The sequence below is a fragment of the Otolemur garnettii genome, unplaced genomic scaffold, assembly GCF_000181295.1.
Source record: "Otolemur garnettii isolate 467f Iridium unplaced genomic scaffold, OtoGar3 scaffold00018, whole genome shotgun sequence".
NCBI classification, from domain to species: domain Eukaryota; kingdom Metazoa; phylum Chordata; class Mammalia; order Primates; family Galagidae; genus Otolemur; species Otolemur garnettii.
Genome location: NW_003852413.1, coordinates 14,745,670 through 14,770,997, shown reverse-complemented (window position 1 = coordinate 14,770,997; position 25,328 = coordinate 14,745,670). Strand labels below are relative to the sequence as shown.

At 45.8% G+C, this 25,328-nt stretch overlaps 1 protein-coding gene across 1 annotated transcript in view; it reads right to left on the bottom strand.

The window, feature by feature from the left end:
* Positions 1–25,328, bottom strand: part of PITPNC1 (phosphatidylinositol transfer protein, cytoplasmic 1) — a 290,502-nt gene that overhangs the window by 107,026 nt on the left and 158,148 nt on the right. The window contains exons 3-4 of the mRNA XM_012803243.2: positions 21,353–21,441; positions 19,913–19,920 (exon numbers count right to left, since the gene is read on the bottom strand). Coding sequence (XP_012658697.2) covers positions 19,913–19,920; positions 21,353–21,441 — 97 coding nt within the window. The remainder of the gene's footprint in view (positions 1–19,912; positions 19,921–21,352; positions 21,442–25,328) is intronic.

The window sequence follows — 25,328 nt, the reverse complement described above, 5'->3', positions numbered from 1 at the left end:
GTTACAATCACAGTCCCAAGAGGCTAGGTTCTTTATTTATATGTCCAACACAGAGTATATACTTTGGTGTTTTTTTTGAGACAGAGTCTTAATTTGTCATTCTGGGTGACATGGCGTCATAGCTCACAGCAACTTCAAGCTCTCGGGTTTAAGCCATCCTCTTACCTCAGCCTCCTAAGTAGCTAGGACTACAGGCACCTGCCACAATGCCCAGCTAGTTTTAGAGACGGGGTCTTGGACATTCTCAGGCTGTTCTCGAACTCCTGAGCTCAAGCAATCCACCTGCCTAAGCCTCCCATAATGCTAGGATTACATGCATGAGCCATTGCACCTGGCCTACATGCGTATACTTTCTAAACCAGGCACTGCTATAAACATGTTGAAGCTCTAGCTCATTTATTCCCTGCAACCACCCCATGGGGGAGGCACTATTACTGTCGTCCCTGCTCTAAAGATTATGAAATGGATGCCCACAGGGGTTAAGTAAATGGCCCATGATCACACAGCTAGTGAACTGTAGAGTCAGGACTGAAAGCAAGGTGGCCTGGTCCCAGTGTCTGTGCTCTTGGCCTCTGATTCAGCCAGACTCTCAAAGTGGGGTTCCCTGGACCACCAGCAGCATCACTTGGAAATGTAAATTCTTGAGCCCTACCCCGACGGACAAAATTCTAGAGGTAGGGGTCCAGCAATCGGTGTTTACCACGCCTTCCAGGGTCTGCTGTCCACAGGTGGGTTGAAAAGCCACCTTGCTACGCGACTCATAGGAAGGAAACAGCTAACATCCCGAAGTTCACAAACACCCATGCCTGCCACACCTGCTCCATCCACACAGCGGTCACACTCCCCTCCCAGCCCAGCTGGGCCTCCCGGCGCCATGTGCACCAGAAACCTTGGACGTGCCACCCGTAACTCTCCTGACCTCACGTGCCTGTGTGCGTTCAGTTCATCCGTCTCAATCTCAGTGAAACGAGCAATCTGAACCGTGACTAAGGAAACACGGAAACAATCAATCCCTGTAATTGCCTTGATGGAGGATGAGGCCCTGGGACTCCTCATTAACACCTGCTCTGCCGTCTCCTCTCAAAGCATCACTCCGGGACTGTTGCCCTCACACGCGGGCCGGGGGGCACCAGGGAGGGGCTGCCCAGCTGGAAATCAAGCCCCCTTCAGGGCTCCGACTGACACAGGAATGCGGGGAGATGTCCTTGCCACCTTCTTAAAGATAACAAGCCTTCAGGTAGATGGATTTTGTACCTTTCCCCTGTACTTCATATAAGAGTCAGTACAAAGAGCTGCAGGACGACAGAGCCGAGCAGGGTGGCACGTGTCTGCGGGCAGCAGGGTGGAACTCCACGAGGCATTTTTGTCAGTTGAACCCTGAACAACTTAACCAGCCCAACAAATGAATTTCAGCATTTGGGTATTAAACCCGTATATGAAATGCAAAGCTCTCATGCAAATTAGCAGATGGTGTTATTTTTGAGACAAGGCCTTTGATTATTTTCATATCAGAATGGTGACCCTGCCCTGAGGCTGGGAGGGCACCTGACTTCAGCCAGGCGGAAGAACAGAGACCCGACAGGCCAACCACGGGCTGGTCAGTGTTTTCTCCTTCAGCAGGTGACCCGGGGCTGATCATACCCTTGGGATGTCTGATGGCTGGTCCTCAGAGCCCTGGAGGGTGCAGGTGTCTCAGAAATCAGAACTATCTCTGGTTCCTGGCCTTTTCGGAGCTATCATTAAATCTTGCCAGGGAGATGTCCGTTTTCAGGTAAACTTCTGCCTCCCCCGTGTGGGTTAGCATCTCTGAAAATCTAGCCCCCTAACCCTATCAGAGCCTTAACCGGTTTTTATTTTATTTTATTTTTGACACAGAGTCTCACTTTGTTGTCCCCAGTAGAATGCCGTGGCGTTATAGCTCACAGCAACCTCAAACTTTTGGGCTCAAGCGGCTCTCTTGCCTCAGCCTCCCGAATAGCTGGGACTACAGGTGCCCGCCACAACGCCTGGCTATTTTTAAAGATGAGGTCTCACTCTGGCTCAGGCTGGTCTAGAACCCGTGAGCTCAGGCAATCCACCTGCCTCGGCTTCTCAGAGTGCTAGAATTACAGGCGTGAGCCACGGAGCCCGGCAGAGCCTTAACTGTTAAGCGAGGTCTTTTATTTCTCCCCATTTGGCTCCCTATGTATGGTATGTCCCCCACACTGAGGTTATCTTAAACCCTTTCCCCTCTCAAGACACCCTGCCTGGCATCACTCTTCCTCCCTCGAACTCATCATTTTGATGTCTAGAGGAATGAGGACACAGACCATGTGACAGAACCCCCCACGACTTCCCTTCCCTCCATTGCATACGTGCTTATTTTCCTTATGCTCCTTAGTCTTTGGGGATCAGAGAAAGACTTTGCCTTCTTTTTCCCAAATGAAAACTAACGAACAGAAGTGAGACACTGGAGTCAGCTGACTTGGGCTCAAATCTGAGATGTACTGACTTGGGCAAATCATTTGACTATCCCCAGGCTCAAGTTCCCTGTTTACAGAAGGGAGACGATTCTTCTCTGTAGGAGTGTTCAGAAGATCTGTAGGCAAACTCCAGCCCCAGTGCGTGGTTCATAGCAGGAACACAGTACAGAAGAATTTGTTAGTTCCTTTCTGGACCTTTGTTTCATTGATTATCTGCATCTTCTCTCTGCTTCCTTCCCACAGTCTAAAACTATAGTGAAAAATGCATACCCTTAATAAGCAAATGAGCACAAAATTTCTCTGATTGTGTTTCTTCCTCTATGTATCATCAATTCCCTTTCTCTGTCTTCACAATCCCACTTACTAAAAGAGTAGTCAAGGTTCGCTGTCCCTCCCTCCCCCCCTCACCGCCTCTCTTACTTCTCAACCAGTGCAGTTTTGTATGGGAATGACTGATAATCAGAGGATTTCCAAACTAGCATCCCTTTCCCACCAGCACGCCTGACTAATTTTTTCTATTTTTAGTAGAGACAGGGTGTCACTCTTGCTCAGGCTGGTTTCAAACTCCTAAGCTCACGGGATCCTCCCCCCTCGGCCTTCCAGAGTGCTGTGATTATAGGCGTGAGCCACTGTGCCCCACCGGCCTCTTCTCTCCTTGATCCAAACCCTTTCCCTGGTGACCTTAGCTGCTTTTGAGTTTTCCAGACCATATTTTGCGAAGCCTCCCCACTCGACATTTCTAATTCTACCTTCTCTCCTCTCACATTTCCACCTGCCCACTGGCCATCCCCAACAAGGGTCTTACAGGTATACCAAATTTAAAAGGTCCACTTATTGTAGTAAATTCCATACCCTGGTGGCTTAAAACGACATCAACATAGTCTCTCACAGTTCTGGAAGCTACAGCTCTGAAATCAAGGTGTCGCAGGGCCACACTGGATGAACCATTCCTGGCCTCGTCCAGCTCCTGCTGGCCTCCAGAATTCCTGGGCTTGTGGCTGCATCACTCTAAACTCCACCTCCGTCTTCACATGACCTCTTCCCTCTGCCTCTGTTTGCTCTCCTCTTTTTATAAGGACATCAGTCATTGGATTTAGGCCCATCCTAAATGTGGGACCACTCCCCCTCTAGATGCCAGGCTTCCCCCACGGACATACAGTTTTCTCAGCCCCAAATGTTCTTCCTAAATCCTACTCACAGACCATCTGAGACTACTCCCAAATGATTATCTCATGTGGGCAGGCAGCCCCCCATTTCTCCCTTCATCATAGCACATATCTCCTTTGCCACCATTACTATTTGCCATCGAGGTACCTGGCTCACCAACCAGATGGTGAGCTCCCACACTGCTGTACTTATTCTCCTATCCCTAACTCCACAGCCAAGAACTGAGCCCTCAGAGTCACCCCCTTGTTCAGATGTCCCAGGATCTCCTTTATTTTAAAATTGCTTGAATAATCCTCTCTGGGACTAAGAATTGTGCTTCCACTAGGAATATACCATCTCACTTAGTCATCATTAAACATCCAGGGGAGAAGGGAGCCCCTCACCTTCCAACCCTGAGCTTTCTCAAAATTGCCAGCTGTTCCCTAAAGATTCTGACACTTTTCCTTGGATAAGGGAGATACCATATCGCCGAGAGACCTGTCCGCAGTGTAGGAGTGGAGAAAAAGCTGGGAGCCCTGATATAATCACACTTGAATCTGAATCTGTTCCGGGAAGAGACACCTTAGGAGTGTCAGCTGTGGGCTCAAACTGGAAAATGCTTTGGGGATTTGGAAGATTCTCATACTGTCTAAGGCAAAGTCATTTGGGAACACTGAGTGTTTAAAGGCCAGTTGGCCCAAACACATGAAAGAAAGACTGAAATCTTCACAGTGGATTGAAGATTGACTGAAATCTTCACAGAATTCTAGACTCCCAGCCTCAGTCTTGTATGACCCCTCCTTTTCCATGAGAGCACTATACACCGGATGGGCTATCCCTTCCCTGGTTACTCCCAAAGCCTTCAGAGGGGGCACAATCTTTTATACCAAGGTGGTAAGACAGTCCTTCTTGAGATTCTGTCACAATATATAAGACTTCACTTTAGAAAAGGCAGGGGCTCGGCGCCTATAGCTCAACCGGCTAAGGCGCCAGCCACGTACACCTAAGGTGGTGGGTTCGAATCCCCAGCCCGGACTCGCCAAACAACAATGATGGCTGCAACCAAAAAATAGCCGGGCGTTGTGCCTGTGGTCCCAGCTACTTGGGAGGTGGAGGCAGGAGACTCGCTTGAGCCCAGGAGTTGGAGGTTGCTGTGAGCCGTAATGCCACGGCACTCTACCCAGGGGGACAGCTTGAGGCTCTGACTCAAAAAAAAAAAAAAGAAAAGGCAGGGATTCTTTTGTTTGCTTTGAGACAGCTACATGCCTAGGACTCAAGGGAGGTCTCTGGGAGGACAGCTAATCAGAACCTGGGACCTCAGTCCTGCAACCACAGGATTCCTTCCTGCCGACAAGCAGTGAGCTTGGAAGAGGACCCTGAGCCTCAGATGAGCCAGGAGCACTGGTTGACATCTTGAGGTCAACATCTTGACCAAGGACCCAGCTAACCACGGCCCTTACTCCTGACCCACAGAACTTCATGACAACAAATTTGTGTTAAGTTGGTAAGTTTGTGGGAAATTTGGTCTGCTGCTGCTGCTGCAAAAAAAAAAAAAAACCCCAATACAACACCCAACTTGGCTGCTGCTTCCCTCCCAAATCATACATCTGGCTCTCATCTGAGTGAAGCATGTGTCACTGAGGCTCAGCTACGTGGGTGGGAATGGGGCACTGGTCCTCCATCTGACTTAGCAGTTCCACCTATCTGTATGGTCAACCAATGTCCATTGCTTACCACCCAAGGTGATGGTTACTAGGAACTGAGGCTGGGAAGCTTGTCCAGATTCGGCATGCACCCATCCCACCGAGAGGAAGGATGATGATTCAGAGGAAAAATTCAAGTTTTGGAGTAAAACAGACTCTAGTTCAAACCCCAGCTTCTTTTCCAGCAAACAGAGTGACTTTGGGCAAATTCCCTAATTCCTCTGTGCTTCGGTATCTTTCTCTATAAAATGGAGACAATCCCAAACACGTAGCTGCAGGGTGAGGATTCAGTGAGATGATGAGTGTTGGGGCAGGCAGTGTCTGGCAGAACGAGTCCTGGAGGAATGTTAGGCCCGCCCCACGGTGCCTCTGACCATGACACTCCCATGGGCAACGTGGGTAAGAAAACAGAGCCGGGGGTGGGGGAAGATCCTCCCCTATGGCTGTGCAAGGGGGCGCTAGGGGTGTGGGGCTTCTAAAGAGCGGCAACAGGCAGGACCTGATTGGTGCTTCCCAGGGCTCCCATGCCCAGGCCACAGAGCAGATTTGGGCTCCTCTAGCCTCACTCCGAGGAAATGTCACCGTGTGTCCCAGGGTTGCTCCTCGGCAGCTCGTCTTCCCCCTTGCTGTCCCTCAGTCCCCCGCAGACTTTATGCAGGGAAACCGGAACACTACCAGGATCTCTGGAAAACTTTTCTTGCCTAGATCTATAGGCTTTATGCCTACTTTGTTCACTCGGTCAAATTACAAAATCCAAGGCTCAAAGAAGGTAAGAAACAGCATTATAAAACAGAAGCGGGGAACCCAGGGGACCCCATGAGATGATTCTGTCTACAGGCAGAGGAGAGGCAATAAAGTGTGTCTGTCCCCAGCGCCTGGGGGACATCAGTGAGTCACTTCTACAACAGAATCATAAAAAGTATTCACTTACTTATCCCCATGGTTTGTTTTGCCCTCCACCCCCTAAAAATAGTGGCAGTGTTATGAAGAAATCAGAGAAGCAGGCAGACACTCTTCTATCATCTTGTCTTTCATTTTCCAGCTTAGATCCTCCACGCCAGAAGAATCTCTCTGTTTGTGCTGCCATCTGCCACCTGCCATGGCCAGCTTCCTTTGTATCTAGTATATGGGCATCTTTCATTGACTTTCTAAACCCAACGGAATCTGCCAGGATGAACTTGTTAGTGGAGAGTGACTATCAGGACCTTAAAATCTCCAGCACCCAAAACTGAAGGTGCAAAAAAATAATGGTTGAACATTTCAATGTTGAACGTATAAACACATCTACATGTGGGCCAGGCAAGGTGGCTCATGCCTAAAATCCTAGCACTCTGGGAGGCCAACGTGGTTGGATTGCCTGAGCTCAGAAGTTCGAGACCAGCCTAAGCCACAGCAAGATCCTGTCTCTTAAAAAATAACTCGGCACTGTGGCAGGCTCCTGTAGTCCCAGCTGCTCGGGAGGCTGAGGCACAAGAATCACTTGAGCCCAAGAGTTTGAGGCTGCTGTGGGCTATGACACCAGGGCACTCTACCAAGGGTGACAAAGTGACACTATCTCAAAAAAAAAAAAAAAAGATTGATCTACTTTTAGCTTTTAGAAGTGACGGCGGTGGGAGATGGGGAGCTGAAGTTGGGAAGAAGAATTATCAGGAAAGACAAGTGAGTGTCTGGGCCTCTGCAAGAATAATTTCCAGACACAAACCCTCCCAGGTTCAGAGTCGGGAAATGAAAGCAGCATATGCAAAATGCACGACGGAGCTGAATTTCCAATTCACTACAGACATGCTTTGGAAAAAATGAAAGAGCTATTTTTAGGCCTAGTGATTGATTAGGGTTGCTATGGTAATAAGAAACACTCACAAGAACAAAATGGAATGTAAGCAAACCAAAGTCTTAAAGAGAAAGGGTCAAACACACCAGGAATGTCATAGTTTCTGGGTGGTGCTGGGCCTCCCCCCACCGCACACTATCTCAGCACCCACATAGAAAGGCAGGGGACGGCAGCTGCAGAAAACAGGGACCATAGGGACCAGTCTGAGGTTCTCCGGGGCTCTGCACTTGAGAAGCATGGAATGGCAAAACTTCTGGAAGAATGCGCACCGTTCGCTTTGAAGACTGTCATTATCGTCATCAAAGGATGCTGTACTCCCTCCGCACCCAGCCTGCACGCTGAAGGGTATTCATCCTACCCTTCCAGTTCACAGTGTAAAATAAAAATATTCTTTGTATCAGTGCATTTCTAAAACCTACTTAATGATGCCTCATTTGCTGAGCTTGTTGAAAAGAGATTCCAGGCCTCTCTCCTGATCTTTGCTCTCAATAAGCTGGTGGAATCCAGGAAGCCACCCTCAAACTCAGGAGTTGTTTTTTTCCGTTTTATTTAAAAAAAAAAAATAGCTTTATTCAGGTACCATCTAATCCACTCATGTCAAGTGTACAAGTTAATGGTTCTTGGTCTATTCAGAGTTGTGCATCCTTTCCCACAATCCAATTTTAGAACATCTTCATCACCACCCAAAGAAGCCCTGTATCCATTAGCAGTCACTTACCCGGTCCTGCCTCTCCACATGGTAAGTAACCACTAACCTACTTTCTGTCTCTACCCTTTGGTCTATTCTAGACATTTCACGTAAATGGAATCGTAGAACGCGTGGTCCTTTGTGTTTAGGTTATTTCACTTAGCATGACATTTTCAAAGTTGCAGTGGCATGTCCCAGAATTTCATTCCTTCCGACAGAATAATAAGATCCACTGTATGGATCTACCAAATCAGATTCAGCCATTCCTCAGTTGATGGACATTTGTTTCTACTTTCTGGCTATTGTGAATAATACTGCCTGGGCATCCCTGCCAGGCCATCCCTGTCTGGACGTGTGTCTTCATTTCTCTTGGGTATATATCTAGAGTAGAACTGTTGGCTCATGTGGTAACCCCGTGTTTAACCTACTCAGGCACTTCCAGATGGATCCACTATCCCAAAGCAGCTGCACCCCCATACATGCCCACCAGCCACATATGAGGATTCTAATTTCTCCACCTATTTGACAACGCCTGTTATCACCCAGGTGTTTCTTAACCCTGGAAGGTTCTGGGATCCCTGAATGATGATCCCAGGGAGACATAATCAACACTCCACATGTCTAGTCAGGGACAGACAGACATGACCTGACATGGAGGAGTAATGACAGTAGTGTTCATTCTGTACTTATTGTCAATGGCCCTGGTCCAAAGTATTGCATATATGTTAATTAATCTATTAACTCCTTAGCCCTCATCCGACTTCATGAACGTATACTATCAAGATCTCTATTTTACAGACAAAGAAAGGCACAGAAAAGTCCAGCAGTGTGCTCAAAGTTACTCAAAAAATATACAAGGGAGCCGGGGTTCAGCCCAGGTTGTCTGGCTCTGAAGTTCAAGGTTGTGACCCCATCTCATGGTGTCTCTTGAGTATCAGGAAAGCACACAGGTGTCTCCAGGAGGGCAGAGGTTAAAAGTATAGGCTTTGCAGCTCGGTGCCTGTGGCTCAAGCAGCTTAGGCGCGCCAGCCACATACACCTGAGCTGGCGGGTTCAAATCCAGCCCAGGCTCGCCAAACATCGACGGCTGTAACCAAAAAATAGCCGGGCGTTGAGGTAGGTGCCTGTAGTCCCAGCTATTTGAGAGGCTGAGGCAAGAAAATGAGGAGTATGAGGTTGCTGCGAACTGTGACACCACGGCATTCTACCAAGGGCGACATAGTGAAATTCTGTCTCAAAAAATAAGTAAGTAAAATAAAAATAAATAGACACCAAAATGTTCTCTCAAAGGAGAGTAATGAATTACGAAGTCTTTTATTTTCTGTGACAAACATTTTTATAATCGTGGATTTTATAATAAAGATCTATTTCTTCAGTAAGCAGAAAAACTTCGAATACAAGATAAAAGTAGATGAGTATTTCAAGGCTATCCCAAAGTAATTTTTATTATCTCTATAGGAAGTCACAAGAACTTCCAAAATTCTCATCATTTTAGTCTACTTTAACTTAAAGAAGAGTACATTATAAAGAGCCCTGTGATGGTTAATTTTAGATATCAACTTGCCTGGATTAAGAAATGCCCAGAAATCTGGTAAAGCATTATTTTGGGTGTATCTGAGAGAGTGTTTCCAGAAGAGGGTAGCATGTGAATGTGCATGGACTAGGTGAGCAAAAGCCACCGTCAACGTGGTTGGGCACCATCCAGTCTGCTGGAGACCCAGAAAAAACAAAAACAGAAAAGTCGAACACACAGAGCTATTTGCTGGAGCTTGGGCACATTTTTCTTCTCCTGTCCTTAGATGACAACTCCAAACTCTCCAGCCTTTGGACCTCAAGATTTATGCCACTGGGATTCTTGGGCCTCCACCCTCGAGTCAAGAGTTATATCATCAGCTTCTCTTGTTCTGAGATCTTAGGACTTGGACTGAGCTACACCAGTATCCTACGGTCTCTATGCAGATTGCCTGTCATGGGACTTCTCAGCCTCCATAACCACATGAGCTAATTCCCCGTAAATGCCCTCTTGTCTGTGTGTGTGTGTCTATCTATCTATCTACCTACCTCCCTATCTCTCTCTCTCCTATTGGCCTCTCTGAAAAGCCCCGACTAATATAAGCTCCATTAAGTGAATGGATGAGTTGCAAATCCGGAGGGTTTGGAAGTTGCTACTTCACATGGTTCCTGTCTCACATACATCACACTTACTCATGGTTTTTAGAACAGAGCAGGATCTGAGAGGTGTTGCAATTTTGATTTTTACCTGGCATCAGAGTTCTTTCTTCAAATAAAACATTATGCAGGGACATGATGGCCAGCGAGCCAAGTTTGTGGAATTTCCTGGACCCAGGGGAGGGCAGTTTGAACACCACTCAAGGATAAGACCCCTGAGCCCAGTAACTCAGCACACATTCTTGGTCACCAGCACAAACCCTGCCCTGTCTGACAGCAGTACTTTACAAGGGGGCTTTGACTCTGGAATGTTAAAAGAAGTGCTGAGAAGTTACCCTGGGTTTCAGGAAATATTTATAGGCTTTTAAAAGATCATTTCTTGCTAGCCTTCATCTGGAACTCAACGTGTTCCTCTCTTGCCCTCTTGTTCTGACAGCAAGCAACATGTGTCCCCTGCCATCCATGAACTCTGTCTAGACTTGACTTTCTCTCTAATGGAGGTCCCCTGAGACGACATCCATTCTCTGGTGCTGTACTCTACATTATTACATTAACTGTACTCCAAGGCCATAGTGGGAATGTCAGCTTGAGATAGGATCATTCATAATATTAGATTTGCAAATGTTTCCCCCTTTTACCAACAGGAGACTCATATCCAGAATGTTCCTTAGTCCCAATGAGAGCAGGTGTGGAGTTTTGGGGTTCATTATTTTCTAAGACTCTGGGGCTGGAGCTACTAGAAGTTGAGAAAAGCTTATTTTGCTTGTAAAATAGCAGACTGAGGATGGTGAATGTTTACGTAGAGACAGATGGCAGATACCTCTATCTTAAATCCACTATTATTATTATTTTTTTTTTGATACAGAGTCTCCACTATGTTACCCTTGGTAGAATGCTGTGGCATCACAGCTCACAGCAACGTCCAACTCTTGGGCTTAAGTGATTGATTCTCTTGCTTCAGCCTCCCAAGTAGCTAGGACTACAGACACCCACCACAATGCCTGGCTATTTTGTTGTTGTTGTTGCAGTTGTCATTGTTGTTTAGAAGGCCCAGGCTGGGTTCGAACCCCCTAGCCTCGGTGTGTGTGGCCAGCCCCCTAACCACTGAGCCACGGGCGCCCAGCCAAATCCACTATTCTTTACTCTTCATGAGAAAAGTCTTACCCTTCTATTTCGACAGAAGGTTTGCCCCATCCTTGGAAGGCAAAATACATATTTGTCTTTTGCACACAGAAGATCTTTAACACACATCCATTTCAAAAACGTGCCTGTCTGACTGTCCCCTCTACTCAGAAGCTTAGTCCTCATGAAAGCAAAGACGCAAAGGAAATTAGGGGAGATACTTTGGCTGTCTTTGCTGTTCTGGGTCCTTAGGGTCATACGTGACTTTATACGTAGATAAGGTCAGTGGTCATGGTGACTAGGTGGTTAGGAAAAGGTTGCAAAGGAGGTTGTTCCAGAGAAGTGGGGAGAAGAACACACAGAAGCAAAACAGAATTTTAAAGCAAAGAGGAGGAGAAGGAGAAAAGGAATTGCGTGTATATAAAAGAGATGAGGGCTGGGCGTGGGGGCTCACGCCTGTAATCCTAGCACTCTGGGAGGCCAAGGCAGAAGGATCCCTCGAGCTTAGGCATGTGAGACCAGCCCGAACAAGGGTAAGACCATGTCTACTAAAAACAGAAAAAACAGCAGGCATGATGGTGGGCACCTGTAGTCCCACGTACTTGGGAGGCCGAGGCAGGAGGATCCCTTGAACCCAGGAGTCTGAGGTTGCTGTGAGCTAAGCTGATGCCATGGCACTCTAGTTTGAGCAACAGAGAGAGACTCTGTCTACAATTTAAAAAAAAAAGAAGAAGAAAAGAACTGAGGATGAATCAGAGAGTGACTTCCCAAATATATGCTGCATAGGAAGAAAACTGTGGCCAAGCGGAACGGAACGGTGGGAGCTGAAAGAGACGTGGAGGAGGGCGAGAGGAAGGCAGGAAAGCCTGGGGAAGGCAGAGCATTGAAATGCGGCCGGGCCACAGCTGCTCGTGTTCCGGCCTCAGCGAGGAAACGCACGTGGGCCTCTCCGCCGCTTGTGCCCGCTCTGCCCCACTCAGACGCTTCTATTCATTCATTAGTTCATTCAGGGATGCCGTCTCTGCTCATCCTCTGACAGGCTGAGTAACAGCAACTCACTGAAAAAGGCAGGCCAGGAGGGAGATGGCCAGATGCATGAATGGAGGCATGTTTTCTGAATGGGGCACGGTTTGTCCCTGGTGCTTCTAAGAAAATGGAGCAGGGAAACTAAAGTCAGGTTCATACTTTCTAGGGCTGGACTTGTCAAGGCAGAAATAAGCCGAAAATGCTGGCGAATACTGACAACTACGCGAGAGAAAGGCAGGATGAGAATTTAAAGAGACAGGCAGACCACGTCAAACCCAACTGTATGCTAATGTGATAACGGAGTTGGGAATGAATCAGAGCGAATTCCCCAAATATAGGCGGGCATATGGCTAGGTAAGGAACTTTCATATGGCAAGCTTTCACAGTTAAAAACTGTAAGAATCAGCCCTCTTCACCAACTGGGCAAATTCCTCACTTAAAAAACTACTATCAATGCTAAAATTCTGAACCGAAAAGATGGTTACATTCTCGTAGCAACACTTGTCTGGATAGTAAAGATATATACTTTCCTTATACGTGTAGTTCATGGTATCTCAGTGATCAGAAAGGTCCATAGACATCAGAGCAATTTGACGTTTACTTTATTTAATCACTGAAATGCCTTATTTCGTTGTGCTTAATGTCACGGAGCCTTTATTTCTACCAACAGAAATGTGCCCCACAAAATCTTCCCACTTGTATTCTTCTGATCTCACCAACTTGCACAGAACACAACTCCACAGGTATTAGTAAATTGAAGAAGAGAAATCAATTTGTTTAGTATGACAAGTAGAACACAAACAACGAAGACAAGAAGGAGAATTTCCTAGCAAAAGCTCTTAACATGCCTTTAAACAGCCATTTTTCTCCACTGATTGCCCTCTGCAAAGTCATTTTGAGTGGTGTTAAAAAAATGCAAAACAATTTGAAAATGTTGCGCCCCGTGATGGCAAGGAAGCGGGTTTTATCTGCGGCTCTCTGCCCTCAAAATGGCTGAATTCATTTTCTCTGAAGTACAAAGGAGAGCTTGGGAACAGCCACAGAAATGGAAATGGGAAAATGTGAACAAACAAAGCTGGCTGTTCCAAGGCTTCTGCTTCACCAGGCACCGACTGACTGGGTTGATGAGATGTAGGGACAAGTTCTGGGTCCCACACAAGGGATGTGGCATATTTGTGAATAAGGCGGTCTGCACCTGGCTCCCCCACACAACCAGTTCATTTTCTGAATGGAAAAAAATCTGAATGCACAAAACTCACTGTCACCCTAATGTACTGCTGCCTTTGCTGGGTGGCTTCACAGAGCTGACTTTGCTTGAGAAGGTTCCATGTCACCTGATTCTAAAAACATTTTCATTACTCTTGGGTATTCTTCAAAAAAGTTTGGCATTGAGGTAACAGTACTCTTCAGACACCATTTTACCCCACTGAAATGGAACTGATCCACTGCCATATTCAGTGGACACATAATGGCTCTGATGCTGAGAGACGTTTCTGGAACTCCTCTAACTTTTAGAAGATTGGATTTACAAAATGCAAGGTCCCATGGACAAACAAGTGTGGAAGGTGTGGCAGACCACAGCTCCCTATGGACAGCCACTGTGTATATCAGAATAGGAAAGGGAGAAGGCCTGCAATTATAAACTCTGTTTAGCTCTGTGTATCCCTTCTCTTACTTAATTGGCTATGCATCATCTTAAATGGCATATATATATATATGTAATTTTTTTTTTTTTTTAAGACAGAGCCCTGGGTAGAGTGCCTGGCATCTTAGCTCACAGCAACCTCAAACTCTTGGGTACAAGAGATTCTCTTGCCTCAGCCTCCGGAGTAGCTGGGACTGACTACAGGTGCCCAAAGTCCACTCGTTTTCTATTTTTAGTGTAGATGGGATCTCACTCTTGCTCAGGCTGGTCTCAAATTCCTAAGTTCAACCAATCCACCTGCCTCTGCATTGCAGGTGCTAGGATTACAGGTGTGAGCCACTGCGCCCAGCTTAAATGGTAGTTATAAACAGTTCTAGACTGCTTCCATCTAAATTCTCTGGAAGCCAGAAGATTTTTGAACGTGGTTGTTCTGGCTCTGGCTACCATGATACCAGTCTCAACCCATGGCCTGTATCTCCCCCATCTTTTCTGTGAGGTCTGGTCCAGTCCTGTGCCTAATTCAGCGGTTCTCAACCTGTGCATTGAGACCCCTTTGGGGGTCGAACAACCCTTTCACAGGGGTTGCCTAAGACCATCCTGCATATCAGATATTTACATTACAATTCATACCAGCAACAAAATTACAGTTATGAAGTAGCAACAAAAATAATTTTATGGTTGGGGGTCTCCAAACATGAGGAACTAAATGTTAAAGGGTCACGGCATTAGGAAGGTTGAGAACCACTGGCCTAATTGCTGCCTGGCTCATCAGCTGGACTGATTCTTTGCCCTGGTCCCTAAAGAAGAGATACAGTACCTGCCTTGGCTATCCAGGGTTCTTTGTGATGTATAGATAAAGTCATTTCCTAACCAGCGAATCCCCCACTCTATGCTCCCAAAGAAGGGACACTTAGGGGCTTTCATTCTTAGCTTACATATTAGATTAAATGGCCAGATTGTTGTTCTCTAATTTCCTTCTAAACAATCCTAGAGGTTTGGTATAATAAACACATTCTTTCCTGGATTTGCTCTGACTTTCCTAGTTATGTAATTTAGTGGCTTCTACCCTCCCTTGGCTGGGACTCAGTGGAAGGAGGGGGAGGGGAGACTCGTGAACAATGGAGGTCATCGGTCTTCACACAGAGCACCCACCAGTTCTTGGATTATTGGGGAAGCTGAGACGGCCCAAACTGGGAGTGACACTCCTATCCAAGACAGTTCAGCTGCCTTCTGATAACCCGAGTTCATCCTGGGTGACTGAGGCCTGACGCTCTGCCATGAACCGCCTTACTCTCTTCCCCGGCTTGTCTAAGCCATCCCTGAACAATCCCACCTCTCACAGTGGCTCAATACTAATTGAGGGTGTCCTCAAAGAGTCCCTTTCATTTCCCACTGTCTGTTGCCATTTTCTTTTTCTACCTCTTTCACCTAAATAATTAAAATGCTGGGCAAGGGCCGGCTGACCACTGCCCTTGTTCTCACCATTCTAACTCCCAGAAAGACACGTCTTATTTGTCATGGCCTCTTCTGCGGATTCTTATTAAACCAAGTTTGGGTGGAGTAGGGTAGTCATGGGCAGCCAAATATGTATATTCTGGGTCACTGTTACCAGCTTCCTATACCTTAAGTTTTCAAATTCCTCCAAATGACAAGAAACTCCTTTTTCCTTCCGTACTACTGAAGCTGAATTGACCCTGCCTACTGACGTTCAAGCACGGTGGTTTTTTTTTTTTTTTTTTTTTTAAGCTCTAGAAAAACAAAATCAACAACTTTGGAAGGCAGCCAGTCTCCTCAGGCACCTTGCTTTTTGACTTTGCAAACTTCAGAAGAACCTGCTGGTTCTGAAGAACTGCTAGAAGGGTCTGTCCTCTGGAAAACTGTCATTGTGTTGTTGTTTACTGTATAATTAAGATTTTTCCCATAACCAAGCTAAAGATATTTTTTCCACTTCCTGGGCAAAGGACATTTTTACATAATTCTAAACACACACAGTCACTCACAGTGAGGACAAGGCTTTTATGTCTTGATAACTGTGATGGTGCTGAAGCCTCAGATGGCCCTAAAAAGAAAGCTCTCTTGCCTAGGTTTGTTGCAAATGAGGCCAGCATGAGGTCTAAGAACTAGTCTGGACAGTCAGATGTAATAAGACCCAGAGAATCCTAGGCACAGGCACATAGCACTCTGGACTAATGCTTTCTGGGAAGAGACATTGGTCTGGAGGTTTTAGAGTCCTAGGGACTGCCTCTCTGAGGAAGCGTAGGGTGCAGTGATCCTAGCTGGGAGCCTGACATTGGGGAAGTTTTGCTTTTGGGCATAGAACAGGAAATATGGAGCTTGGGAAAGACATCAAGAAGAGGTATTTAGGATTAAAGGATCAGGGGATAAAGAGCCCAATTAAAAAGCATTTGAAACAGGAAAAAAGATGAAGGCAGCTGAAAGCATCCGGCATAAATCCTGGGAGCAGACCCTGTAGTCAGAGCGAAGGGTGGGCTCTTCCCCCGGGGCTGCTGTGGGCAGAGAGCGTGAGAACACAGCTGAGTCCCAGTCAAGGGGTGGCAGCTTCAAAATGCACACTAAGGGCCTAGGCGGAGGAGTGCACTGGGGCCAGAGAGAGAAAAACCCAGATCCCCTAGTCACCGGGGAGACGGAAAGAGAAGCTGTCCTATATTTGGGATGGAAAATAAAAGGGCACTAGCTAGGAACAATGTGATTTCCCCACAGGGAATTAAATCTAGATCCTGTCTGTCATCAAAGCACCGTGACCCACCCTCCAGGCAGCCAGGATCCACCAACGTCACTTCCCCACTCGGCCTAGAATGAGCATGCTATGGACTGAATCATTTCTTCAAAAATATATACTTTGAAGCCCTGTGCCCCAGTGAAATGGTGTTTGGAGGTAGGACCTTTGGGAGGTAATCCGGTCTAGATGAGGTCATGGGGACAAGATCCTCATAAGATTAGTGCCCTTATAAGGAGGTGGCTGTCTGCAAGCCAGGAAGAGAGCCCTCACCAGAAGCTGAATCAGCCAGTGACCTGCTCTTATACTTCCTGCTTCCCCCAAATGAGAAGTATATGTCTGTTACTTAACGCCATCTGTGGCATTTTGTTAGAGCACCCCAAGCTGATGAAAGCAGGGTGGGCTTCTGCAAGGGATGTTCTACTTCCCTTCAAGTCCAGCTCAAATGCCACTTTCTCCAAGAAATCTACTCATATTTCTCCTCAGCAGAATATCTCCTTCCTACAGCCCTGTGTTTGCACTTCAACCATAACACTTATGTATAATGCAGGCCTTCCCTGAAACCCTGACAATTTTATATTCATTCACCTGCTCCCATTTATTTTTCCCCAACTCTGCCTTACTCAGTCCAAGCCTAAATGAGGAAAGAAGGACCTTCCAGTTGTTCTAACAGGGCATCTGATTGGCCTTAGAGTTATTATGGCATGTCAAGTGCAGGATAGGCTCCTGAGTGATATACATCCTATCCCTTCCCTTCCCTTGGCCCACTGGTGTTCTCATAACCTGAGTTTTGAACTTGAGTCCCTGAGACCAGTTTTGCCACATAACCACTTCTCCCCCATCTGGCTGCCAGATAAACAACAATGTTTTAGCATAGTATGTCTTGTGCAATATTTGACACATCCTTATAATGAAAATTATCTACTATTTATCTGAAAATTCAAATTTAACAGGATATTCTATATTTTACTTACTAAACTGACCTTATCTCCCCAGCACCACATCATTAAGTAACCTGCCTAAGAGTGCCATGTCCTACTCTTCCTGTCTCCTGCTTTGGGAACTGCAGCCCTGTCCCTGAACCTGAACAGCCTATGGGGAGGGCTTGGTCAAGAGCCATGGTTTCTATTCTATTGTATTCTATCTTCAGAACCCAAGCATTTTAACATACATTCTTAAAAAATGAATACAATACAATATCATTACACATTTTTTCCAACTTCATTTCTCTGTTACCTGTATGTTAATATTGCCTATAACTTCCACATTTCATGGTTCTGTCATGGACTTATGAAGAACAAGTATCATTGGGTTGGGGGCCAATCAAGGTGACCTAACTCTAAAGCTCACCAGATAAATAACTTCCTTGGAGGAGTTCCATGGACGAGAATTTTCTTTTTCACATAACTATTGATTGTATTTCAAATGAAAAGTCCAAGCATAAATTTTCAAGGAAGTGGGAGAGGTAGGGTAACAGCAGATACTGCTAAAATGAAATACTATCCTAGACAACTGGTACCTTCCAGTCTGATCACTGGACGCCAGTCTGCATTAAAGGACCCTAAGATATATCCTCACTTTCCATTTTAGTGATAGCAGCTTGCAGCATTGCACAGTACATGATGATGAATGTGTACTTACTGTGCACCAAGCACTGTGCTAAGATTTTACACGGATTATTTAATACCATCTTCACTTATCCTTTATCAGATAGCTAATACATTTCCCCCACTTACAGAGGAAGAAATGGAGGCTTAAAGGGTCTGCTAATGGGTACTAGAAGCAAGATTCAACACATTCCAAAGTCTACCTCTCAATGATTATGCAAGTGCTAGAAGCAATGGCACTAGGGGGTGGGGTATCTGCTCCCTACAGGCAACATGCTAATAGCTTTCTTGGCATTAGATTTGGGATTCCCAAATGAGTCTGGGGGCCAAATGTGGCCTGTTGCCTGGGTGAATATGACGATTTGTTTACATACCATCTATGGCTGCTTTTGCAGTAAGAGACTATATGAACCACTAAGCAGAAGTTGTTTACAATATGACTGTCTCCTGAAAATGTTTTCCAAACCCTACATTAGATTGTTGACTCTGTTTACTGATAGCTCTAGGAAGAAAGGATTACCCCACTCTTAGAAAAGAGGACATTTAGTTCAAAAGAGTTAAGATGCTTACTCCAGAGCAGCGGATTGCTGACTTCAAAAATTTTAAATGTGCATTTTGCCAGAGTTTCCTCTTTTTTCAAAGTTGGAGACATGGGGGAGGAGATGCTCTAGGTTTTCTTATAATCTCATAATAGAAAATTTTAATACCCAAGCATGAGGGCACATAATTACCAACACTCCTTTAGGTGAAATAAATTTAATTTTATGAAAAACTCTGAATATTATTTCTGTTTGTTTTCTAATTCTGCAGAGGACAGATGAGGACATACTCACAAACCAGCATGAAGTTCAAGAACTAGCAGTTAGGGACCACTTGCTTAGAGACTCTGGCCAGTAAGCGGCAGAGCCAGAGGACATCCAGGCCTGCCTGACTCTAAAGCCTGTGTTGGGGCTATCCATCCATTATGCATTCATTCTGTCATTCAAGAGCTGTTTATTAAGCACTTCGGATATGCCAGGTACCATGTTCATGCCAAGGGCATGATAAATCACTTTCCTCCATTTCTCTCACCATCTCTCTCTTTCCTTTGGCTGTTGATAGAACCTAGACACTCAATTCTTATCATGGCTCTGTTAACCATTTTGTTGTTGTTGTTGTTATGACAGCTTGACCTGTTGGCCTCTGGGGAAAATACCACAACACAGAGATACTATAGGTTTTCTTTTTCAGGGTGTGTGTGTATGTGTGTGTGTGCGCGCGTGATAATTCTAGAGGGTTAGGATAGGAAGGAATTAAATTATTTTATTAAGTCACAGAGACTGTGCCATCCAAATCTCTGATTCAAATAGTTTGCACACGTATCTTTCCAGGTTCAGGGCCCTCCACTAACAAATCAGAACACAAGCCTGGGAGTTCAAGTCCTACCTTCCATCAGTAACCACTATCATCTCTTTAATATCACATTGTTGCAAATTGTTCTTCTATTATAGCAAACTATCACCAACAAAGCAAACTATTTAAAAATTACAAGCAAAAGGTAATTACATAAAGTGACTATCAGGCACTTGAAATTAGCATTCGTGTTCTTGAACAAATGAGAACATTCAAATTATTGCATTATATATAACTGTAATAGCTTCCCTTTAAGTAGTTCTGATTCTGAATTATTCCTCTTTTTAAAAATCATTACATTGATAAGACAAGTAATACCATGAAAGTTCCAATTACCCCACTGATCGTAGACGGAACACTGTAAAGTAATGAAATAAAACTTACTGTGTATTCTGATTCCACGTGTTCATTCGAAGAGGGGGAAGAAGAGAGAGAGAGAAAATCATGATTTAGACCATGCTTACGTGCAATACAAAGTCACAGAATTAACAGATACTGATGAATTATCGTTACCAAAACTGTGCTAAAGAAACCTTCCAAAAATTAAACTTTCATAAACACTAGACATCTCCACGTTTGTACTGAAATTTTTTTCATATAATACTACTGTGGTTGGGCAGATAAAAAACAGTAAGACAAGATTCAATTAGCCTAGAGGTTTGTGGCTAATTAAAAACCAAAGAGTTGGCATTATAAAAGCAGAATTAAAGACTCATAATTCCAGGAGAACATTTCATTAACCACAAAGGAAATCTTTTGAGTGGAAAAGCTGCTTTTATAACCAATAAGAGCCTGTTATGATGATGTCCAAGTGCTAATCTTAGTGTGTTTGAGGGCAGTAACCAAACCTTCTCAATCTTTGTGGCCACCCTTTTGAGGGCAGCATTCAGAACAGAGTTTATTCCCATTGCATTTCATGCAAGAGGGAAACTGATCTTAGGTTTTCATATTATTTAATAGCAAAGGAAGTAGCTTGGGGCCGAGAGACCCAACTGACTCTTTCATACAAATTAGGGGGTGAAGGGAGCTGGCAAACAACAAACCAAAAGTTCATAGGCAGGCTGGGCGCAGTGGCTCACTCCTGTAATCCTAGCATTCTGGCAGGCCTAGCTGGGTGGATTGCTTGAGCTCAGGAGTTTGAGACCAGCCTCAAAAAGAGCCAGAACCTGTCTCTACTAAAAGAAGAAAAACTAGGAGGTTGCTGTGAGCTGTGATGCCACAGCACTCTACCGAGAGCGACATAGTAAGACTCTGTCTCAAAAATAAATAAATAAATAAAAATAAATGTAGAAAAACTAGCCGGGTGTTGTAGTGGACACCTGTAGTCCCAGCTACTTGGGAGGCTGAGACAAGAAGATCACTTTAGCCCAAGAATTTGAGGTTGCTGTGAGCTATGATGACACCATGGCACTCTACCCAGGATGACAACTGTTTGTCTCAAAAAACAAACAAACAAAAAAAACAGTTCCTAGACAAATTATACCAGCAAATTACTTGAGAAATTTTGAGGAAACAGATGAAAAATAAGGACCATAAAACCTCTAAAAATGTCACAAAAAGACCTTCATCTTCTCCATGGCCGTTTATTACAATCACTTTAAGAAGGAGGAATGTCTTAGCTTAGCCTCCCCGCAACCGTACCACCCCCCAAACCCCCCAACCCAGGTCTTCCTTGATGTCCCTGTGTCAGTGTCAGGAACGGTGCTGATGACCCAGAATTACAAGAACAGAGGATGAGGGAGATATTACAGGGTTTGCACAAGGCCCTTGTAAAGTCGTGGGTCTTTGCTACGTGTGGCATACTGGTTGTACTAAGGGACTTACCTGTAATTGTGTAGGGATAATAGTTCCAAGCCTTCTCTGTAACATAGAATATTTTGGGGACAACAGCTCTGGCCCAGCTAGGCAGTTTGCTAAGAGGAAAGAAAGAAAGAAAATGAAAAAAACAATGAGAGTGTGTTCAGAGCCTCACCGTGCTACTACATCTTTCTGGATAACATGCTGGAGACATCAGAGGAGTTCCGAGCATCTGTCCTCTCATTTCTTGTGCATATTTGTGTGTCCCCACAACAGACTGGGACACCATAGGTCTGTAAGTCTCATCTCTTCAACTGGATTTGCAAGGACATGAGAATCGAGGGCATGATTCTCCATGTTCAGAGCTTTTGGCCAGCCTGGGCTTTGTCTCCCCAGAGGGGTAGGGTGGAAGTGGGATAAAGGGATGTTTAAGCCCAAATAGGGCAGGGGGTGGGGGACAGAGACAAATGACAGGCTGGAGCCTAGCAACCCACATGAGGGCCCTTTAAAAATGGATGAAAGCAACAGAGAGGAACAACGTAGAGTTATCTAAGAAGAGGAACAAAAAGGGCCCCCCGATGACTCCAGGGAGTTGAATTGTGTCTACCCAGAAGATAGGTCCACCTTCACCACCTGTGAACATGAACTTATTTGAAAATAACGCCTTGGCAGATATAATTAAGGATCCCCAAATGACGTCCTCCTGGGTGTAGGGTAAGCCCTAATTCCATGACTGGCCTCTTTACCTGAGAAAGGAGAGAGAGACTGGAGACTCAGGGGCACACAGAGCAGAGTGCCTGGTGAGGACGTGGACAGAGATGGGAGTTAGGCACCTGCAAGCCCAGGAGGCTGAGAGAGAGAGGCATGGAGCAGACTCCCCCTCAGAGCCCCCAGAAACGCGACAAGATGAATTTGTGGGGAGCCACCCGGTTTGTGGCAGTTTGTTGTAGTTTATTAGGAAACTAATGAAATCGCAGAGCTACTCCTGTGGAACAAGGGCCTGGGCAGCCATTTGCAGAAAACAAATTCTCGAAAGGCACAAGTCTCAAGGTCTTTTGTAAACCAGATACTAATGAAGTTTTATTTTGTTTTTCCTCAGAGGCAAACCCTTTAGCACAGTGCGGCCCGGGAGAATTCTTTAAATATTATTTTAAAAAATATGATAGTATCTATGCCTCAAAATATATCTGCATAATTGTATTTCCCCCCCAGCATCATAACCAAGGGTTGATGTCTTTCTAGAGGCCACCATCCGCTTCTCTCCCATTCTGGTGCCTACAGCAAAGCCTCGGGGAGGCTCATGTCTAGCCGGAGATCAGGCCCAGGGTGATGACGCAGACTCTCGGCTCCGTAGGGCTGCATGTGGGCCATCAAGAGCAACAAGAAGCAATTGTGAATCTCAGGCTGATATAACTAGGAAAGTGGGACAGCAGGCTAGTAGAACCCCAAATCCCAAACCCCTCTTAGACGCAGAATGAAAAGAACAACCAGGGCCAGTAAAATACTATGTTACCCTGCGTGTCATCTCAAATTCTTTCTCTCATTTGTGACAGTATCCAGGCCTGGCTTTTGAAAAGACAAATATCTATTCTCAAGGGCTGGGCCAGCCCTAACCCAAGGCTCTCCTGGGCTGTTGATGGGGTTAAAACAAAGAGGCAGCGAAGCTCCCCCAAAGTGGCGGGAGCGTTAGAGAGGACCATTGCTCTCCGGTAGGCAGTGAGTCGTGAGCCAGAGCAGGTCTGTAATTCACATAACAATTATTCTTGCTGCTCTAAGGCAGAATTTTTCACTCCTATAAAATCTTCTCCGCAGGAACCGCTCATTTACCCTACGCTCACACTGCTCAAAAGGATGAGGCTGCTGCCCGACAGGAGTTTTTATAGCTTTTGCCAATGACGTATTCCGTCACCGAAGTTGGCACCCAGCTCAGGTTGACACCAAGAGTGAGGAAATCAGGCTGGGTGTGGTGGCTCACCCCTGTAATCCTTGCACTCTGGGAGGCTGAGGTGGGAGGATGACTTGAAGACAGGAGTTCAAAACCCGCCTGAGCAAGAGCAAGACTCCGTCTCTACCAAAAAATGAGCTGAGCAAGGGGGTACATGCCTGTAGTCCCCAGCTACATGGGAGGCTGAGACAGGAGGCTCCCTTGGGCCCAGGAGTTTGAGGTTGTTATGAGCTATGACCAGGCCACTGTCCTCATGCCCCGCCAACAAAGGGAGACCTTCCCCATCTCCAAAAACCAAACAACCAAACCAAAATAACCCACTGCAGAGAGAAAATCACACTGGCTTGCTGGTGGAAAACGGCCATAAGCAAAACTTTCCCTGGGTTCTTTCCTGTTGGCCCCCAGAGCAATATGCCAACGGGTATGTAGGAAGACACAGCTTCTAGTCACAGGGAAGTGGTTTTCTTGTGCTTTTACGGGCTCCAGAATCTTCCCCAAGTAAACCAGACATCGTTCGGCTTAGGCAAAGTGCCCGTGTCTCCTACAGCCTCAGAGGCCACATTCCGTGGTGCTCCTATGGGCAGGGGCTCCGTCTACACTGCACACTTCAAATGCACTAAGTTCCTCACGAGTAGCACTCCGGGGCCCCAGTTCTTCCTCGACCCATAATTCATTCCCTCTAGCAATTTAAAAGCCTCCCAGCAGAACCACATTCCTAAACAACAATCAGATTCTGGAAGGTGGCTGGAAAACCTTGGCAATTTGCCATTCACATTAAGACTTTTCCTATTCATAAGTGGTCCATCAGGCCTCCAGATTCTAGAATCTTTATTTTAGCTGTTTCATCCACCAATTTATGCAGAATATGCAGCACTAAAATCAATTTGCCTTTTCCAAGAAGATGGCCTAAAAAACATGATCATTTTGCCAAGACGGCGGGTACGATTTTATGCACCTCTTCTAATTAGTCTGGAAAGGAGGCCCCTTCTGGCATTTACCCGGACAGGTGCAGGAGGTGTTTGCGACAAGTTCCATGATATGCTATTTAAGTAATTTTAAGCCTAACAGACCTTCTCTCAGCCCCCAATTTCCCCAGAGCACATCATTATTTGAATCATTTGTCTGAAAAAGTAAAATTTATTTTTCCCTGCAGCAGTGATTTATGGGGGCCTGCAGAGAAAGTGGCATTAAATTAGTCTCTGCTGTGGCTGTCACTTTCATGATGTATACTGTCACACAGCCTCCCATTGTAAGAAGAAGGCTGTCACTCAAAACTCACTTCCAGGTGTCAAACAAGAGCCACAATTTGGAATCAAGTCATCTTGGCCCACGGGCCAGGATCAGATCTCCCGATGGCCCATCATGCCAAGGCTCAGGGCTTAGGGGAACTGATGGAGGAGACAGACAGAACTCTAAAGGCCTTATGGAATGTGGCAACCTGCTGTCACGGAATGACACCACACCCATTTTGTATTCCCCCACCTGCCTTTGTCAATGCCTCCCAAAGACATTTCAAAAGGTTTGTCTTCTTTACTTTTAAACTTTGGTATGGAATGTATAAGGCAGCCAGCTCCTCCGGTTTACCTGGGAGGTCTCTGGTTTGAACTCTGAAAGTCCCACATGCCAGGAAATCCTACAAGTCCTAGGCAAACTGAGACAGCTGGTCACCCCAGAGCAGTGGTTGTCTCTAGACGGAGATTTTGCCCCCTGCCATGAGACATCTGGCAAGTTTGGAGACACTTTTGGCTGTCACGACATGGGGGGATGGGGCATGGAGTGGGTAGAGGGCAGGATACTGCTATGATGTGTGGGACAGCCCCTAACACCAAATAATTACCCAGCCCCAAATGTCCACAGCAACAAGGTTTAGAAACCTGGGGGGATCATCTCTCATCTCATATATTCCCCTAAGGTCCCCTGATCTGGCCTGGTGAGAAGGTCCCAGGGGCAGGCATAATCTGAATTGGTCTCAGGTTACAGTGTTTTATCGACTCATAGAGTTTCTGGAACCAAAATCTAAACCGTCCCTCCATTAGAAGCTTCTAGCACTTTACAATC